Source organism: Myripristis murdjan, chromosome 22 (genome assembly GCF_902150065.1).
Source record: "Myripristis murdjan chromosome 22, fMyrMur1.1, whole genome shotgun sequence".
Taxonomy (NCBI): domain Eukaryota; kingdom Metazoa; phylum Chordata; class Actinopteri; order Holocentriformes; family Holocentridae; genus Myripristis; species Myripristis murdjan.
The window spans coordinates 28,323,749-28,345,015 of NC_044001.1; the positions used below are offsets into that span (position 1 = coordinate 28,323,749).

Genomic DNA, 21,267 nt, shown 5'->3' on the forward strand with positions numbered 1-21,267 from the left:
TTCCCTGTGGCTGCCGTCCTCATCATGGAAGGAGGTGATTGTTACCGCTCTTGTGCACGCATTCACATACGAGCAAACACTCACACACACACACAAATACTCAGAAACCTGTGTGTGTGCATCTGTCCGTGTGTCCCAGAAATCAGCACTCTGTGATTTCCCAGCACGCACCACTATCAACATATCCACATGTCTTTGAAAGCACTCAATTTCACACCAAGGGCAGAATCCAGCACAGAATCACAGTGACAATGTGTTTACAGTTTTTACGGTCAGGTAAGGACACAAAGTACACAAAGTAATCTGGGATGGCCAATTCCCAAGTCCTGGTGCCAGATAATGGAGGTATATTATGTTCTCCTCCACCACATGTTGGCCAGGACTCAGTATTGTTGGCAGTGGTATCCGCTTCTGTGAAAACTTTGTGTAATAGCAGCTCTTTGTGGCGGCTGTGACAATAGGCAGCGCACTATAATATATGTTTGCTCGTGTCAACATAATACACACATCCCTGGTTTTCAAACACACAGAGCCATACACATGCAAACACATCGTTATACTGTCGTCATGAGGATGCTCACTGGGTACATTCTTTCCCTGATTCTAACCCTAATTCAAACCTAGTTGGAATTCTAATTTTCAATTTAAATCCTAATCCTAAACAGTTAAATGGATGGTTCAGATTCATTTACACAAGGTTATATGAGTTCCTCGCCAGTATACTGACGGATGATCTTAGGTCCTGCAGTGAGCCACTTAAAGAGGGGTGGTTTAACAAACCCTGAATGTAACCCTGGACTTTGAATAAACCCAACATAGCATTCCCTGAGTTTTCGGTTTCGTAACATCTGATTACAATGAGTTCCAGAAACTCTGAGTTAGTTCAACCTGACTGAGGCATGTTTCCGGTGAACTTAAAAAGCTAGCATCAGTGGAGCAAAGATAAAAGGATTCATCATGGCAATCAACAAGAAGAAAATCAGTGTCATAGCCACTTGAATCGAAAGCTTTACTGTAATCCAAAGCAGAGTGTGAGCATATCCCAAGACAAAAAAGCATATGGGCCTCAATGTTGACAGGAGTGCCAAAGAAAGAGCATGCCATGCTTGACAACTATCTCCTGGGTAAAATTCTTCAGGCTCGATTTGTTTTCTTACCAATAACTTGAGGTTTGTGCAAGTGAAGTGCTATAGAGGTTAGCTTCAGAGCATAATTTTCCATGCTGATTTACCTGGAATTAATCTCATCTCACTTGGAACCAAAAATCCAAGAGTTCCCTTGGAGGGATTTCCAACCCTGATCATTTTGGCTTATGTAGATGTAACCAGACATACTGATTTCAATTAGCATCCAGTGAATGTAAAAAAAAAAAAAAGGGACCATTTTACCACTGAATAAGAGGCTGACATATAAGACCATTTCTATTTGAGGTATAGTAGTATACAGCAGTATTACTACGTAGTAATACACTACACTGCGCACTGTACTGAAGCCTGATTATCATTACATCTATCAACTGTTAGCTGTCTCTTCCTTGAAATCCCATTAGATGTCGCAATATGCTAATTGGGTCCAGCACATAGTAATACTGATATGTTCTGCAACAACCAAAGGGGGAAAAAAGAGAACATGGACCTCTGTCTACTTTCCTTGGATAAAAAAAGGATTTAGCTCACATCATCACCCAGTCATAGCAGCAGCCACTTCCTGATTAGGCATTCCACAGTACAATGATAGGATGAACTGAATGTCAATTAAAGGTCTTTGTTGATTCAGTTGGCTGGTTTCCCAGGAGCTTTGGTGGCTTTTCACCTCATTACCGCCTTTAACAAATACCGGCATTCAGGCGAGGGATTGGATAAGCTCAGTGTTTATGAGGAGGCCAGACGGTGCAGGGAGATGAGCATGGAATACTGAGAGTGGAAGCCACAGGGTTTTGACAGCAGGCGGAAAAAAGATCTGTGATAGGACTCGGTGGCAGTGCAAAGAATGTGGGCTAATTTTTACTGTTTTAGCAGAGAGTGAAAGTCTATATGCTTGTGTGGGAGTTCAGCTGTTATTAGGACCAAATCTTCTCACGGGAATTACATTTTTGGGGAAAAGGACTTTTTGTTAGTCCGTATTTCTACAACGGGATTATTTTAGGATTAGGACTTGAATTTAGAGTTAAAGTTGCAATTTGTTGGCTTCCCATTTTATTGAAAAACAAGCCACACTTAGATAAAACCAAGATGCTCAATTATTTTGGAAGGCAATAGATAAAGAAATGAGTATGCTGATGGGGCAACAACTGCTCCCCAGCCCACTTTTATGTCTACTGGGAAGTATACTAGATTCTTTGAAGGTGCACAAAGAAACTGTTCAATTGCTTTTAATGTTGGCTATAAAGGCTATAACAAGGAGGTGTGTTGGAAATGGCTCTCTTTCTTTGTGCATGAATGCGTTAAATGAATTGCGTTCATTGAACGTGCTCCTGTTTCTGGTGAACGGTGAGCCAAATGTATCCATTAGCAACTAGTGCATGTAAACATTGCGTTTCACAAGAGTTACGCTGGGTTTAGATGGGATGCAGAAGCACCATGAAGTGTTGCACGTTTTCTTTTGACGCCCATGTTAACCAGTTGGGCTGTTCGGGCTGAGCAGCTTGTGATTTCAAGTGCCAGTTTCAGCATCTAACTCCACAAGAAAACAATGGAAATGTATATTGTAGATGGTCAAATATGAATCCCATGCTTACCAATTCTTCTGATTTTCTTACCTCTCTCCGACTCTTCTCCTAGGGTTTCATTTCCCCAGACGGTCTCCAGTAGTTTGATGAAAATTTCAGAATGTGCCCATCCACTATATTCGTTAGAAATAGTATACTGTTTCTGAACGGTCAACAGAATATATTAGACTACAGTCTGCATGGTTTCCTTATTGCTTTGGTCTCTCTTCCAGTTACTTCCATCTCCACCAAAAACCACTCAGCCATTAAATTACATACTTATTCCACATATTTGACAGTTGTGTCTAAACTGAGAGAAAGCTCTGGAAGAGGTGGGGAATATAGGAATATTTTGTGCAAATTGTGCCCACTGTGTCTGAAAAACCTATTCAGAACATCAGCCACATCAGCATTAAATGTTAGAAGACACATCGAGATTCCGGTCTTGGCAAATATAAGTGATAAATGATGATCACAAGAAACCATTAACAAAGGCTAAGACCAAGTAATCTCTGTCTGTGATTTTAGAGAAGTATACAGCAATTGATTTAGTTTGGGAAGTGGGCAGTGGCAATGATTGGAGGCTGGGGCAGGATGAGGTTCTGAAAAAGAACAGCTTAGAGCAACTCATTTTGAAAATGGACATGAATGTGAACTAGTTCATTTTTGGGACTGTGAACTTCAGAATTCAAAATTGCGAACTATATGAATGAACTAATATGAACTATATGAATGAACTAGTTCATTTTAATCTGTGTGAACTGAACTTTGAGCAAGTTCCTGTTAAGTGTGAACTTGAACAACACTTCGCCTTCTGGAAATTGCTGATATCTGACGTAATTGCTGGTAACAGTTGGTTACATACAGTAACCAACAGTTCAGTTCAACATGGAGAATCTTTTTTTGTCTGATGGAAATATTTCTATACACTGCCATATCAAGTTAAATGTTTCGACTTCATTCCTCAGCCGATGTGATTTCTCTCAAATGGTATGCAACTGGTGATTTCAGATAACCACGTTCAAATTGGCAGGTCAGCATCATACTTCACTTCCTATGCTATGCATTTTTTTTGCAACAGCTAAGAGAATCTCTATGAGCTTTCTAGCACAGACATTCCAAAGAGTTAAACTAGTGAAACTTCCCAATGAGCAGATCTCAAGGTCCAGCAGGGAGATAATCCTATATATCTTGGACAACATATTGCATACCCACTCTGCCAGAAGCCCTGAAGTTTGTGGCATTGCCGCGTGGAGTGCAGGAATGTCCCTTCCTCTGATCTACATCTGAAGCAGAGGGGTGAGATATTGGGGTTATTTTTGTGCAGTTTGGATGGGATAAAGTAGAGCTGATGCAGGGAACTGAAATGAGCCAACCTGTATCTAGAATTAAATGTATAAGTCACACCATCTGTACGTGTGTCTCCCCACTGCTCTACATCCAAGCTGATTCCTGAGTAATTTTCTGATCTACATTTGGAAGTGTACTCTCTCTTTCCTTGTCTCATCTCTGCCTTCTCGTTCTCTCAGGCACTTACACGTTACATCACACACACTTATACACACACACAAACACACATACTCCACTTTCCCTCTCTCTTTTACTGTGTGCTACTTGCCATTCAGGCTATAGAATAAAGCCTTTGGACTTTAGCCAGAAGAGGGTGGAGAGAGTGGAAGTGTGTGTGTGTGTGTGTGTGTGTGTGTATGTGCTTGCACGCATGAGTGCGTGTGTGCAAAAAGCATCTAATCGTACATAATAACATATTGATTGGTGTGTAATTGTAGAGTACATCAGCGCTTTTCTGTAGCGATGCTCTGCAGGAAACGGGTGTGTGTAGGGTTGGGGGCTGGTACTTGGAGTGAGTATGTGTGTGTGTGTGTGTGTGTGTGTGTGTGTGTGTGTGTGTGCGCTAAAGTAAATGAAGCAGGAGAGTGAGGACTAGATGACAAGTTGCAACTGGAAATCTTGTGTGGCTGCAAAAGAAATGAGTGGGGCTTTTTTTTTTTTAATTTTGTGTGTGTATGCGGGTGACTTGTGAAGCATATATGATCGAGGCCCAAAACAATGCATAAGGTTGCAATAGAGCTTTTTCACAGCAGCCATTTTGACATGAATAGCAGTGAAACACAGGTGTTACTAATGACATTAATTAAAGTTTTGTTCCATTTAGGTCTAATAGAGCCATTCCACTGAGGCAGCATCCACAATACCAGGGCCCTGGCTCTGTTAGACCTAAATGCAACAGAACCTTAATTAATGCTATGTTTACCCTGCTATTTCATGCCAAAATGGCTGCTGTAGAAAATGCTTGTCATGTGTCAGGTTTCAGTGATTTTGAAGGGCAACGTAAGCTACTCCTCAATGGGTTGCGACACTTGAACCTTTTCGTCAAGACTGTTTTTTTCTTGGTTCATGAAATTCGTCCCAATGCCGTCCCAACACAGGTCATTCATGTCAGGTCGCTTGTTTTTTTGTCAGTACATTTTCATAATTTTGATATGTGTGCATGCATACTCGTCCATGGATTTATTTCTTCATGTCTCAGCCTCATATCTTATATTGCCTGCACCAATGCCTCCATGCTGTGTTTGTGTGTGTGTGTGTGTGTGTGTGTGTGTGTGTGTGTGTGCCTTTTCCAGCCCTCCTCCTTGGCTGTCATCTCAGTGTAAATGACTAGTGTTAGATCCGCCACAGGGGACTCAAACTTGCTGCTGCTACACACAGATGTGCTGAACATCTGTTTTCCATTTTTAAAAAAAGAGCCAAGAGCAGTAATAGCGAACCAGGAGGAGACGTGTGTGTGTGTCTCTGTCAGTGTGTGTATGTGTGTGTATGCGATGCAAATGCCTGCCGCCTCACCACCTGAACTAGATGTGTCACAGCAGGTGGCGAGTTTGATTCACACATTTCAGCTTTGTCACATCTCTTGCCCTCCTTAACATTCACCCAACTCACTCCCCAGGTCTCTCACATCTCTTTTTCATTTCTTTTTGTTCAATGTTCCTTTCCCACCACTGAAAAAAAAAAGTATTTTCTAGCCCCTTCTCACGAGGGTTCATAGGATATGGGACTCCAGTATTTTTTTTTACCTGAAGCTGCTTGATAGCCATTATTTTTGTGCCAATGCATAATAAAAATGCAAAGTAAAGTGGCCTAAGAGATAATATCAATTTTCTGCCACAAATATATGCCAAAAAGCATGTTTTTCCTCATTTTAAAAGTTTGGACAAACAAACAAAAGTAATTCACTTTTAAATGAAACCACTGCAAATGCAAATTACAGGCGACTTTAGACCTGGATCATCAGTTGGAAAAAGCAATCAGTGTGTTGTGAGCGAGAGGGAGCACAAGAGTGAAGCATGGATGCTTTTAACTTCGGCGGTGTTTTGATAGGTAGTGAATCGCCTCATATAGTTAGCAGAGCAGCTAATGCATGGTGTAGGGGACCACAGTCAAGAGAGCAATGTCTCGGAAAATCAGGGCCTTTCCGGCCTCTCTTTGTAGATAGATAGATATAGCACTGCTGATTCACGGTAATAAATAGGACATGGCAATAAAAATCATACAAAATTGTCATATAATTATCATAAAACACATCAGTTAACCACATCATTATCAAGTACACTTAATCCTAACAATAAAACTCATTCCATCCTTCATTAACCACTGATCACATCACTTGCACTAACCCAGGAATACAGTGAACAACCCCCATGGCTCCTAGGACCTCTGCCTGTAGGTATGATGGGGTTATTATGGCGGTTAAATTTGCACCTGGCATCCTCTCTTCTGCCAGAGGGAAGATGCGGAATTCCTGAGCTGAGGGCATGAGTAGGGTCGGACACAATCCTTTCAGCATGTCAGATGACAGACTGCTTGTAAAGAGTCTGAAGTGATGGGCAGCCTTTTAGTCCCAAGAGTTTTAATGCAGACCGCACCTGGTGGGTGATCCAAGATTTCAAACGTCCCGACAAATTACCGAACCATGCTATTACTTCATGTCACAGAATGCTTTCAGGTAGAGCCTTATAAAAGATCTACATCAGCCTCTGCTCAACACCAAATACCCTGAGCCTGTGCAGAAAATACATTCTTTGATGCAGACTTGAAAAGATGGATTTGAAAAGGTGGATTTGCTCCAGGAGAAAATGCCATCAATGAGGACCCCAGTATATTTGTATGAGCTGACCTGTGTGATGGTTTCACCACGGCTGGTAACTAGTAGATGCTTGCACATGGCTCTGGGGTTGGTGAGCATATCCTTCTTTGCAATCTCATCATAATATAACGATTGATTGACTGTAAACTAAATATGATAGTTGTGCATCTAACTGTGTATTTTCAATGCTTACTAAGTTTTGAGTCAAAATAACATTACTGATTAATAATTTTACTGATCTTACTGGTCTTATTTACTGATCCTGTGTTGCTGACTACCAGCTGCATGGTCCCACTCATGATAAGAGCCGATGATTCATCACATATTCTCTCTGAATCAAGCAGTTGAAAAGTGAAAAAGGCTCTGAGCAGGACCACATAGCTCGTCCATCTTCTACCAATAAAGTTACTTACACTCGAATTACGTATAAGGACACCATTTGACATCTAACAAATTGTTAATAAAAAGAGGCAAATTTTCAGCAGTGGTAGAGATACTAACTAGCACTAATTTAGCAAATAACTTGAAAATGCCTTGCTCATTGCGGGCTAATATCACCTCTACCAGCACTGTTCCATTTACCCATCTCATGAAGTGCAAATGGCCATGAAAAAGACAACCAGGCTTCATTTGCACACTAACATAATACTATGAAAAATATTCTCTTGAGTTTTTAGGTTTCATGCTAAAGTTTATAGCTAAGGATGTGAGCTACAGGTCTATGAAACCCATGGCAGTTTAGCCAGGCATCATTTACATGTTTAAAGCAGCACTGCACTTTGGGTTCATGTTGCTGTAGGCTTGTCTAGTTCCCTTGATGTGATACGAGTCCACATGGTGAAACATCCTCATAGTTCCTCCATGCTCGCCTGAATTACTAATCCACAATACTGTATTTTTATCTTTCAATCCACTTCAATATAGTGTGGCAAAACAGGTCCCAAAATAATAGCACGTAAACAAGCGCAAACAAAGCAGATTATGTAAGGGATAATCCACAATGAGGGATAATCCACTCTGTTATTGAAATAAAATGACGTGGACGCAAACAACCTCCATCGAGTTTCTCCTGTCCCCCCACATGGAACTGGTTATTTTTCAATAACAGACCACCTCAGAGTGGATTATCCCACTTATTACACAGCTTATATAGCGGCCTACATACCAATGTGACAGTAGTAAAAGCGAAGAAATTACAATAAAACCTTTTCCGTGAGTGGGTGGTGCCATCCTGTTTACGTTTCAAGGTTGCCAAGTAGCTAAATTAGCCAACAACAAGCAGGAAGCTAGCTAGGAGAGGCACTCACACTTAGGCACTTTTTCCTGTCTGCAGTGGTTGGAGCCGCAGATTAACAATCGTAACGTCTACCGAACTGACTTCTTTGTATGCATGTAGCTGGCTTGCTAACCTACAACACACACAGCAGCAAAACCTTCTTTGGTGTAGCGCATTGATTTGGCAAGAACAGGTTCAAATTCAAATACGAGAATAATGAGAAAAGAGCCATAAAATTGCCTCAAAACATCAGCATTGGAACTAGCTGTTTTTTTGTTTTTTTTTTAAATCTACATGATCCGCTTTGTTTATGTTTGTTTATGAATAAAAAGTGGTAGGGGAGAGTGGGGTAAATAGTGCCAATTTTTACTTAAAGTGCGTTTAAAGCGAGGGGATTACAGTAATGCCTCCAACTAAAATATGCACATATAGTTTAGGATGTTGTGCATCCCTGGGAACAATCACTTTGGATCTTATATAAACTGTTTGAGAAATACAGCTTTCCAAAAAAAAAAGTGGTTTTGTGGCACAACTTGCCCCCGGTGCGGGGTAAATTGTGCCATTAGAGAGAATACACTGGGGTAAATTATGCCATTGATAATTGAAGTAAAACAGATCATTTTAATCTCACAAATGATAATGCTATATAAAAGCAAAACAAATTCAATATAGAATTATTTATTTAACATTTATTTATTATTTTAACAAGATCACAGGCCACTTTTGTATAACGAGGCCTAGCGCCACATGAACACATACCCAGAACTAAATAAAACTTCCAAAATGAGCACCTGCAAATCATCTTCATCTGAATCTGAATAGTTTTAGTGATCAAAGGTAAGAAGACAATGTACAATAACAATAAAATACAATAAAGTAATATATAGTATATCATCACAAGTTGTGCCACTGGCACAATTTACCCCAGGCCCTTTGGCACAAATTACCCCAAGCCCACCATTTTGAAAAAATGCATCCCCCAGCTGTTTTGAGCTAACATCATGCTAACTGTATAGACTCATGGTGTAGCTTACTAAAGTACTAAAACCTGTGTGAACTGTTTTCAAAGTTTTCTATAATTGGTCAAACACAGCAATCAAAAAAACCTTGATCATGGAAATTTTACTTTGGAGGGCAAAAAAATGTTTTTTGAACTGAAATGTGCTTACCTCTCAAGCCATGTGTCTCCCTTCTTTGCAGGATGAGTGAAATGGATGCCTCTTCAAAAATATGTGGTCACATGACCAACTTCTACAGTTTTCTAGATAACAGGGGTGGCACTACTTGCCCCTTGGCACAAATTACCCCACTCTCCCCTATATTGGGAGACTTTTTGCAATGAAAGTGAGTGCAGAGATAGAAATACAGCATTGTGCATCAGCAGCCCAGGAGAGTACAGAACAACTAATGAAGATATTTCACCACCATGTGGACTCACATCACGGCCAGGAAACTACAACTCGTCACCAAAGTTCAATTTTACTTTGCAGGCCAGAAATAACAGGGGCACAAATATCGATATTGCCTTTCCAAAGTCAAACACTTACTGAAGTTATGAGTGCCATCTCTCTTTCTCTCTCCCTCTCTCGTCAGAGGCCTCCATCCTCTCGTACGACGGCAGCATGTACATGAAGGTGGTGATGCCCACGGTCATGCACACGGAGGCGGAGGACGTCTCGCTGCGTTTCCGCTCCCAGCGAGCCTATGGCCTCCTCATGGCCACCACCTCGCGTGACTCAGCTGACACGCTCCGGCTTGAGCTGGACGGGGGTCGCGTCAAACTCACGGTCAACCTAGGTATCGTATGACCCACCCACCCACCCTTCTGCCCTAACCCCCCTCACCGCCACCGTGAGACGGTTTCCCGTTGAGCAGTGACTCCTCCTCCCTTGTCACTCTCTTTATATCTTTTGTGCTCATTCTCTTCATCACTTACTCATCGCTCTAATCCCTAAACAATTTATGAAAGCTGTAAGTTGTAGATGAGACAGCTGGTTTCTCTTATTTGCATGGATGTTAATGCAGTTTGTGTACAAAGATGACCATAGACTGGATAACGCTCTTTTTAGTAATCAACTTATTAGGCTACTCCATTGTAACTTTTTTTTGTCATTTGTAAACATGTTTGGCCCATCTTTTGAACAGACACACCACAGTCATGTCCATATTCCTGTTTAAAGAGCTTTTGAGACAGTCACAGCACAATAAGCACAGCATATAAAATGACAGTTTCCCAGAGATACTGAGCTTCAAAGTGTAATCTATATTTAGAGCCTTTTTAAAAAATAAAGTGTGCTGAGACTTTCTAAGAGGTGACTTTCCCCAAGTATGCCAAGTGATCTTCAATCCATCATTCTACAGGAAATTTCAACAAAAAAAATCAACTCTTTCCTTTTTCTTTTACTAACGTCACTATTCTTGTCTTTAATTGCGTTGTTTCTTTTTCATCTTCCTGTTTTCCTCGGTGGTTTTCTTTGCTGGTGATAGTGTCTTTTAAGGGAGTCTATGCTTTTCACTGTGTTTTTTTTCCTCTTTTTTTTTTTTTTTTTTTAGCTGTCAACTCCATTTCTCATCATGCTTTGTCAAAAGATGGTATTCACCCCTTCAAAGGCCTTAAGCCTGCGGCCCGTCAGGCGAACAGCCCGAGAACAGAGCCCAGCAAAACCTGCAGCTGGCTGCGACCCCAAGACTACACTTCTCTCTTTTTTACAAACACTCCCAAAGTGTTACAAAAAGGAAAGAAGCATACCATAATGGAAATGAACTCACACACCTCAACTCATACCTAGCATAGAGTGCATGTGGTAAGAAAAAAAAAAAAAAAAAAAAAAAAAAGAAATCATACAATCTAACAGTGATAGATGTTTGAACATGAAATAGTTTGTGTGTTTAATCACAGATAAACTGTACATCAGTTGTACGTGAAGTAATGTAATTCACACCTTAGTTTTCATTCAGCATGAATTTAGAAAAAAAAAATTCTACGTATAATTGGTCAGCGCTCATATATTTTTTCCTTAGCTTGTATTTATTTTGCATTTCTAAAGAGCTTTTGTGAATAATAGTATATTTTTAGATTTTAAAGAGTTTAAAGCGGCTATAGCCTCTAAGAAACAAGTAGGATTAGGATAATACACCAGATTTGATGGTTGGGGCTCCTGTGCCTCTGCATGGTACTGGTGCTGATTGGATCGCGGCTGTTCGCTCCCACTTTTCTGTTGCGGTTGACGACACATGAAACCACCAGCCACATGGTGACCAACCCACAGTGTCCCTCCTGGGCGCACATGGCAGCTTTGCTGGCGTCAGAGGGATGACCTAGCTACTCATTATGCTCTTTTGCCTTACAAATTAAGTTATTGTATTTGCTCCCCCTGCTTTTAATATAATGTCAATATGTATTAAGCCATATTTCAAAGATCCATGGCTCCAAGATGGATGGCTACCACCACCTTCTTGCTAAATATCAGACATATGATTTTAATAGCCTGTTTAGCCAACAAGTTGGTGCGGAGGCTCTGGAGCCAGTGACTTTGACTCCAATCTGGGATCCAAATCAAGGTCCAAACATCAATGCTGGGTTTGAAAACCGATGTGGTTGGTACTACAAGCGGTCATTTTACTGTATATGTTCTGCCTAAACAAATAATGAATCTTAACAGAAATAACCCCCCTAAAAAACATCTTGCAGTTCTATTTTTGCAATACATGCTCTTGTTGCTAATGTTACCAGTGCATTCGTATAAATGACAGGATACATAATTTTTTACAGGATTGACAGTCCTTTTAGAAGTCTTAAAAATATTGTCTATAAATATTATCACTGAATAAACACTAACTACAAATCAAAAGAAATAAAATGGCCGCCGCCCTGCATGTGGACGTCCCCGGAAGGGTGGAATTCTTGTTTTTGGATGTCTGCAGCTGTAACCTTGAAGGATGCAATTTCATCTGTCATTTATTCTTCCCCATCTAGACTGTATCAGGATAAACTGTAACTCCAGTAAGTTAACACTCAAGTTTCATTTTGCTTTCTATGTTGATGATATGTTGATGCTGCTTTAAAAAAAAAAAAAAAAAAAAGAAAGAAAGAAATGTGTTTTCCTGAAAATCCCTTCCCGCTTTTTCTTATCCTTATGGTGTGGAGGATGAGATTGTCCGTTCAGCTGGTCTGACCACCAGAGGTTCAACAGGAACCAACAGTCAAATGGAATGAGTGGTGATTTGTTAATCTTTGAATTTTGTAGTAGATGTCCAAACGTCCTCAAGCCAAATTGCATATGAACATTTTTTCCTGCTGACAGTGTTTATATTTTACATGTATGAAATCAGAAGAATAGCTGGGGAAAAAAAAAAAAAAAAACATTCTCAAGGGATTCTGTTATGTTGTCACTGTATCAGTGCCTTGATATGCTAAAGTCTCTCACCACCATCTCTCATTGGACAAAAAGAATTTCCAGAATGACACCATTATCATAGTATTGGGAATGGTGCACAGTAGTAATTGTTGAAATTTAAACAGGCTCTTGTAGGTTGCACGTTAGCACCTTACTTTTCTGATTAGTGTATCACCACTCATCAGTTTTCATTATAACTAATGATATTAAGTGAGACGGTCTTGTGAACAGTCCCATGCAAACAGAGTTTCATTGTACTAGATAAGAAGTGGAGTGCTACCGTAGCATACTTTGCAACTTTAGTGTGTACAACAAGTGCAAGGAGACAAAAAGTTGCATTGTAAAATCATTACTTGGTATGTTGTAATAACTGGTTCCAGTTATGTCTTAAACAACAGTAAACTTAAAGGGACAGTTGACCCATTTGAAAAAAAAAAAAAAAAAAAGATATTATTTCACTCCCCCCAGCTGTTGTGTAGGACAGTAGTGGTGCTATCTTCCTTTTATTGTTACTTTATTGTTACTGAGTGCTGGATACTGTTAGCCTCCTGCCATTGAGCTGGACTTCCCCCCAGCTAACATTCTGAAAAAATAACTTCTTCTGGCTTCAATTAGACTGCCTTGCTCTCATTTGTTTTCTTAATTTAAGTAGCTACACCATGGCTAGCATCTTGGCTAGGGCCTGATTATGCCAGTTATTTTCCAGAATGTTTAATGGTGGGAATTTCACTTCAGTGGCAGGAGGCTAACAGTTAGCATTTGGAGCATCGAGCCAGTATCCAGCACTCAGTAACAATGAGAGGAAGATAGCACCACTACTGTCCTACATACTGTAACAACCAGAGGGTAAGTGCAATAATATCATATTTTTCATAATGGGTGAACTATCCTTTCACATACAAGCAAAGTTTCAGAGACCACAACATATTTTGCCGTATATTTTGTTGTCCTACAGTTTGCACATGAGAACAGGAGTGATGATTCCATGAGCTCTGTTTGCATCTACAAATTTTTACAGTGTGTCATTGCATTACAGGCTGTTAAGCTCCCATTGTACACCAAGGATTGCTTTTACTCATGAATAGGCCATGGACGTCTATGCATTAATACTCACACCTGTTGTTGACAATGATGATGATGATGATGATGATGATGATGATGATGATGATGATGATGATGATGATGATGGTGGTGGTGGTGGTGGTGGTGGAGAAAAAAAAATAACAATACAGATTAAAAGGAGGAACTATTTTAATGATGATGTTTTATTACCGGCTCCCTTAAAGCTACAATATGCAACATGGTCAAGTTACCACCCAAAAACCTAGCTTGATGAGCTGTCATCTGGCCTGAGGCTGCTGTAACTAGTACCAGTGTTGAAGAAGCAGACGGAGAACACAGCTCATGTACAATAAAGCAGAAGCACTGATGTTCACCATGTTTTTGAACATTTAGCTATGCTGTGCTTTCTTTTCTTGCATCATTGAAAAGCCAGCAGTGAGGCTTTTCAGCGATGGGGAAATAGATTCAAGGGGTACAGCCTGAACACAGACAGATACTGACAGAAAGTGTGCAATATATCAAATTTATTGTTATTTCAATGTTTAAAAAAATGCATATTGCAGTTTTAAGAAGCTGAAATGTTAGTCTCAGTCAGTCGCTTCATTGTTAGTTTTTTCCTGGACATAATGCATAAGGTAATGCCTGTAGGGGTCAAGAGTTTTTGAGGTGCTCAGCTCAGAAATGTCGGTCTATAATATCTACTCTCAGACACAGAAAGGATAAGGGCACTTACAGTGCTGAGCGAACAGTCTTTAAGCTTTGAGATCGCAGGTCACTTGAAAATTCTTATGTAAGATACAGAGGTGAAGTGAGGCTGAGGAGAGAGCTCAGGGGATGAAAGGACAAACATCTTTATCTCGTGTGTTACAGTAGCACGGACAGTAATGTCTGAACAGGTCTATGTAATGCTTTTACAGCTTTCTGAACAATGTAGCAGATCACATGGACAAAAGATTATCTAAATCAATGAAATATCTCGCTTCAGGGTTTTTTCATTCTCTGGTGTGAGTGTGTGCAAGCCCACTTGTGGCTTTTTATCCATGTAGATGTGCGAGTACGAATCTGCATGCCCCAATCTATTCACAAGGGGTGAAGTTAGAAGGAGGCGGTTTTAGAAAATCAGACATATCTCTTTAAATTTGTTTAACATTTTCTCAGGAACCACTGACTTTCAAGGTTTCATTATTCATAACGGAAAAGCAACTCGAGTTAATAACTTTAAACTTTATGTGTTGAACCGTTGAACCACAGGCAAATTCAGAGACAACTCTATAGTGCACCTCCTTCTAACTTAGACCACAAACATGTCAGTATGTCACTGAACCTCTTGACAGGGTGAGAATCACGAAAGTGTCTTGCACCTTACATCATCACACAAGCCAAACAGGTGGTGTTGATTCTTGGGATGAAAGACATTTCCTGGGGCACCCCAGCAGCTCACCGTGTAGAGTGCTAAGCTGTAGTGACCTGGGGTTGAATCAAGCCCAGATGCCGCATGTCATCTCCTGTCTCTGCCCCTGTCTTTCCAGTCTCTTTACACCTTGACTGTCTAATAAAGTAGAAATGCCAAAAAATATCTTTATAATAGACATTTCCTGAGGCAAATGAGGGGTTATGGTTAAGTAAATTTTAACTACAGACCAGTGAAGTTTAATGTTAGTTTGTGATGTTTCTGAGTGGCTGCAGAGGAGGGGAAAAAGCAAGGGAAGAGGGATGGTAGGAAAGAAGGAAAGTAGGGAGTCAAATGAAAGGATTTTCCTGTCCTATGATGAGTAAAAGCAATTCACTTTTTCTACTGATGCAGTTGCTTTGTCGCTGCTCAAACCATTTCAAAGATTACCCAAACCTATGTATTGGTCAAATGTGTTTAATAAGAATTACAGATGTTGTCACAGAGCTATTGTATAATTTTTTAACTTTGTATTTCATTGATTAAACCAAGCCTTTGTTTTCTAACAGTGTAAGAAATTTATTTAAAACTAAAATTCTCTAGAATTTTGTAGAAGTACTGCTAATGGTCAGAGGCTCACTGATGGGAAAACAAAGGTTTGGTTTTAGGCACAGGATGACTTTAACTTTATGATTGACCATCATTCTCAGGCAAGGGACCAGAGACCCTGTATGCCGGGCAAAAGCTCAATGATAATGAGTGGCATACGGTACGCGTGGGCCGCCGGGGCAAAACCTACAAGCTAACAGTTGACGATGATGTAGCAGAAGGTATTTAACTGCATCCCCTCGGTTTATTTTTGAGAGAAAATTGAATTTAAATTACAGTTGTCAATGGTATTACACCATGGTTTGGTGTTTTGGTGTAGAAGTTGACATTGGAAATTTTTGCATCCAAAAAAAAAAAAAGAAGAAAAAAATGTTGGCAATTAGTGACAGTTTGCACCCATCCAATATCTTTTATGTAATTTTTTCCTTAAATTCAGCCCTTTTGTGTTAGTGTCAGACAGTGTTCTCTTTTCTTTTTGTTTTCTTTTTGTCTTTTTTTTCAACCCGTCCCCTCCACCCTCCCCCTCTTCAGGCCAAATGGCAGGTGACCACACTCGTCTGGAGTTCCACAACATCGAGACAGGCATCATGACAGAGCGTCGCTTTGTTTCCAGCATTCCCTCCAGCTTTATTGGCCATCTTCAAAGCCTTAGGTACTCAGTTCACTTCCACAGTATACCTTCATACGTTAATGTACCTTGATTTTCTTGCTGAGCCACAAATGCTTTATTTATTTATTTATTTATTTATTTATTTATTTTGGGGATTAATGTAACTGTCGTTCAATTCACCCAAGTCCTATAGATCATATAGCTTCTCAGCTGATCTGTCCTGTGCCTCCACTTTAGCCCTCAGTCATAAAGTCACACATAGTCTGTATTATTATTCATTCGATTTGATTTTGCCAAATGAAAAGTGAAGTAATCCACAATGCTTTCAACCACTGTTATGATCTTCTATGGAACAATATTATGTAATATTACATCCAATTCTTTCTTTCTAAAAGATTTCAAAATTGCTACCAAAGAGGCATTTTTTTAGGTTGGAAAAATCATTTTCATCCATGGTCAACTTCAAAGAGTATTTTTTTTTTTTTTTTTAAATCAACATTCAAGACATATCTATATATGTATCTATCTGTCTGTCTATCTATCTTGAAAGTGAAAAAAGAAAAAACAAAACATATACTTTCGCAGGTCCACCTGAACAATCTAATGTAGTTCAGGTCAGCAGCTCTGCCATAAATTCTACTTTTTAACAAAGTTTATATATATATGTTTTTGTTGACATTGTGCAGAATGTGTAAATGTAATTTCTGTGTTTATTATTGAGGTTGTAGTTTGCTGAAGTCTTGTACTAGACTACATTATGTTGAGAGGTGTTTCTAATTTTTTTGTCCTCCCTATATACATATACATGAGGGGGACAGAATATTGGAAACAGCTGTCAGTAAGGTGCAGTCCAGCCCAACAGCAGCACTAACTATGAGCTCAATGCCAAACACAGAAGTGAATGAACACCTCTGTTACTGTGACAACAAGAAAACCTGAGCATTATAGGCATCAGGACAGGAAACTTTAGGGCACAACAGTTGAATTGGATTGTGTTAGATTTTGCAGGTGGACCTAATAAAGTGTGTGTGTGTGTGTGTGTGTGTACATGTAGAATGTGTGTATGCATTGTTGTTTTTGTACTTTTTGTACTGTAACAAGGTAACAAGGTACTGTAACGATGTATTTATTGACTTTATATATTTGTCTTTATAGACTTTTAATGTTTGTTTTATTTTTATTTAATTTATTTCAGTTATTTATTTACTTTATAAAAGCATTTTCAAACTACTGTTTTCACTTGTAAACAGCAGTTTAAAATAAATGTGCTGTATTAAATAGCTGCACTTCTATTTTCCTGACAAAGTGAACTCACAATTCCAATGCAAAATTGTGCTGTGGTCCACTTTTGGACTGCGACCCACTAGTTGAGAACCACTGCTTTATATTAACACAATGACTTCCATGCGTGCCTGTTCCCTCCCTTTTCATCAGATTCAATGGCATGCTCTACATAGACCTGTGCAAGAACGGTGACATAGACTACTGTGAGCTCAACGCCCGCTTCGGGATGCGCTCCATCATCGCCGACCCGGTCACCTTCAAGTCCAAGAGCAGCTACCTGAGCCTGGCCACCCTGCAGGCGTACACCTCCATGCACCTCTTCTTCCAGTTCAAGACCACCTCCCCTGATGGCTTCATACTCTTCAATTCAGGAGACGGAAATGATTTCATCGCTGTGGAGCTGGTTAAAGGGTGAGTGAGACTTGGTACTACCCAGGTACAAACTTTTGAAGTCCTCTTTCTAGTCCAGGCTCTTATGCTTTTGTCACCCTGTACACTTTGGAGCCTTCAAGACTGACTTCACCTTCTGAAGCTATTAAATATATGAAATGAAGAGTCACAGAGGCCATGTGTTTGAAGATTTCAGATGTTTTCAGATGATGGAAGTGTAAATGTTGTGTACAGCTGTCTTTGCCCTATTTGCTAAAATTGAATTCTGGTGTCAGTTACCTATGAAGAAGTGAATAAATATGAATATAGTTTTATAATTGTAATATACTTTACAATTTTCTCGCTTTTTTCTTTCTTTTTACATTATTTGCAATGTGTAAATTTTGTGGTAATTCTTTCTTTCTTTCTGTTTTTCTTTCTTTTTTCATGTTGTTTTAATGTTATGTTGATTTTATGATAATTCCAAGTCAAATGTATAATGTTTTGTCCAGCTCTCAGTAACCTCTGTCCCTGCAGGTACATCCACTACGTGTTTGACCTCGGTAACGGGCCCAACCTCATCAAGGGCAAAAGTGAGCGGGCTCTCAACGACAATCAGTGGCACAATGTGGTCATCACCCGGGACAACAGCAACACACACACACTGAAAGTCGACGCCACGGCCACCAGTCAGAGCATCAACGGCGCCAAGAACCTTGACCTGAAAGGTATGCGAAGGATCAGCCAGCTGTTACAGTGTGTCATATTTTAAATTTGTGTTGTGTTGATGTCAAATTCAAATTGAGCAACACTTGAAACATTTTGCCATGACAGCAAATTTCATTGTGGACAAAATGTTTCCTGGCTGTTTTTTTTCCATCTTCACAAGGTTTGCTTCCATCACCTATTCCTGTTTACATATAAATTGTTTTCTGTACAGCTTCTTTTTTCTTTTTTTCCATCTGGAGAAAATGTTGTCCCTTGTAACAATGAATGTTACTCTGTTCTCTCTTTTTTGTCAAGTCACATAGCTCAATTAGACCATAAGTAAGTACTATTAGTACCATTCAGTATCATGTATTTAATGTAAACTCAGCTACAAGTGTATCTCATGATGTCAGGTGAAGAATTTATAGACATTAGTAGCTCAGAAGCCATAAAACAGAAAACAAATTTCAAAAATTCACACACATTTATTAAAAATATGTTATTTATTCTGTTACAGTGGTCAGCCCAAATAACATCAGCACTTAATAAAATTATAGATGTTGGAGGAAGCTTAAGTATATAGTATGAGATCTGGTTGGTTATACACAATAATAGTGACATGAATTGCAAGTGGTTTTTTTTTTTTTTTTTACAAGTAGATCACATAGATACTTATTCTCTATTTTTTTTTTTTTTTAATTCTAACACTTCCAGATTGCAGAGATATTTCCCAAAAAGGGAATTCTGACCCTAATCAGCTCATCCAAATCCATCCATTAGTTTAGTCAACAAAGACAAAAACAAAACATAACCTCCACCCACCTCTGATGGCAGACATGATAATCCATCACACTTAACATGAAGCCTTCATTTGGTTTGGTCAAACTTTCTGTTTTATCGTCTTATCTGTGTTGCATTACATTATAATCTGCTTACTGTGTTAGGCAAGTCTCCAGTCAGTTATTCCTTCAGATTTGTTAATAATGTTAATTTCCCATGCTCACAGCAGTTGATTTCATGCTGAGTGTGACCCAGTGATGTTTGTAACATCAGTGGCTCATTAATTATTTCACATTTGATTTTCATGTTGGTTTTTCCACGTGATATGAAACAGCATGTTAGTATTTCACATGTGAAAAAGCAAAATGAAAACACATGTTTTCCAAAACCACGTGGTTTAATTCACATGTGGTTTTCTACATGTGATCTGCAACCACATGTGATTATTTCACATGTGAAAAGAATGCGAGAAATGCATGTGTTCCAAAACCACATGTGGTTGTTTTCACATGTGGACATTCTAGTTCAGAAGCCAATCGCATGTGAAAATGGCAAGTCCACATGACTTTGTGCGACCAATTTCATTTTCACATGTGAGAACATCTAGTTCACATGTGACATTGTTTTCTTTCACATGTGAATATTGCCAGTCACATGTGAAAATGGTAAATTCACATGTGAAATTCAAATTTTCACATGTGAAAAGGCATATTTCACTTGTGACCTTTTCATAAGGGCCAGAAGAAAAGGCCACGACTAATAAAACTGATATTCTTTACTGAAAGAAACATTTTCTTGAAGGTGTATGTGTAAGTAAGTCAGTTTTTTTATGTGTATGTGCCAACGCACTCTTCAAGGAAACACTCTGATTTCATCCCACCTCCATCCAGGTGATCTGTTCATTGCCGGTCTGGGCCCAGGCATGTATGGCAACCTACCCAAACTGGTGGCTTCCAGGGAAGGCTTCCAGGGCTGCCTGGCGTCGGTGGACCTCAACGGTCGGCTTCCGGACCTCCTCAGCGACGCGCTGTTTCGCAGCGGGCAGATTGAGCGCGGATGCGAAGGTACACCCTCCCTCAAAACCATGTCTGACTCAGACACCAGCTACAACCAAAACTACAACTACAACTACAACTTCAACTCCAACTCCAACTCCAGCTCAGGGAGCCCGTTCTTCCTGCTCAATGCAAACAGTAGCTCGATTGCCCTGCGCCCATACGGAAGCCCTTCCGTCCTATTAACTGTACTGGTCGCCTCTCTCACCTACTGCTAGAGTGGGGCCAAACACCAAACATCTCATCACCTACACCATCATGTTATCGGCCATATTGGTCACCCATTGATGATGCCGTCACCGTCATCATCACACCACTTTATGCCAGCAGTAACACAACTACTGCCAGGTGCTCCTTTTTATCTGTTCTCCTTTATTGTTTAACTTTTTAGAATTTTGTGGATGTGAAGAGTTCTACACAATGTTATCATGTAAGGAAAAGCTCCTTAATGGTAGCTAGATCAGGTGTGTTGCTTACAAAGACACTTTGGACTTGTACAGGTATGTTGTCATTATGAAGCTGTAGCTACAAATGTCAGCCCTGTGGTACCATGTTTAAACCTACAGATATCTAATTATAGGGAGAGTTAAAAGGCACTCTCAAAGTACCAAGAAAAAATGCAAACACTTTCTTTAGATCATGCCCTGTAGATATTCAGCAGAATGTCAGCTGATGTATAAGTTAAATAGTCAGCAGGTGTTCAGTAAAATACATTAAAAATAAATTAAAAGCATTATTATGGATCCCACTGGACTTCTGGGCATGACACGCCCACCAGCCCTGTGATTGGCCATGGAATTTGTTGACCTGTTGACCATTCAGCAAAACACACTTGAAATAAATCCTCACCCAATCAGA

At 39.7% G+C, this 21,267-nt stretch overlaps 1 protein-coding gene across 1 annotated transcript in view; it reads left to right on the forward strand.

Moving 5' to 3' along the window:
- Positions 1-21,267, forward strand: part of nrxn3a (neurexin 3a) — a 445,490-nt gene that overhangs the window by 174,088 nt on the left and 250,135 nt on the right. Inside the window, exons 12-18 of the mRNA XM_030044763.1 lie at positions 9,739-9,942; positions 12,122-12,148; positions 15,705-15,824; positions 16,135-16,255; positions 17,648-17,908; positions 18,404-18,594; positions 20,245-20,418. Coding sequence (XP_029900623.1) covers positions 9,739-9,942; positions 12,122-12,148; positions 15,705-15,824; positions 16,135-16,255; positions 17,648-17,908; positions 18,404-18,594; positions 20,245-20,418 — 1,098 coding nt within the window. The remainder of the gene's footprint in view (positions 1-9,738; positions 9,943-12,121; positions 12,149-15,704; positions 15,825-16,134; positions 16,256-17,647; positions 17,909-18,403; positions 18,595-20,244; positions 20,419-21,267) is intronic.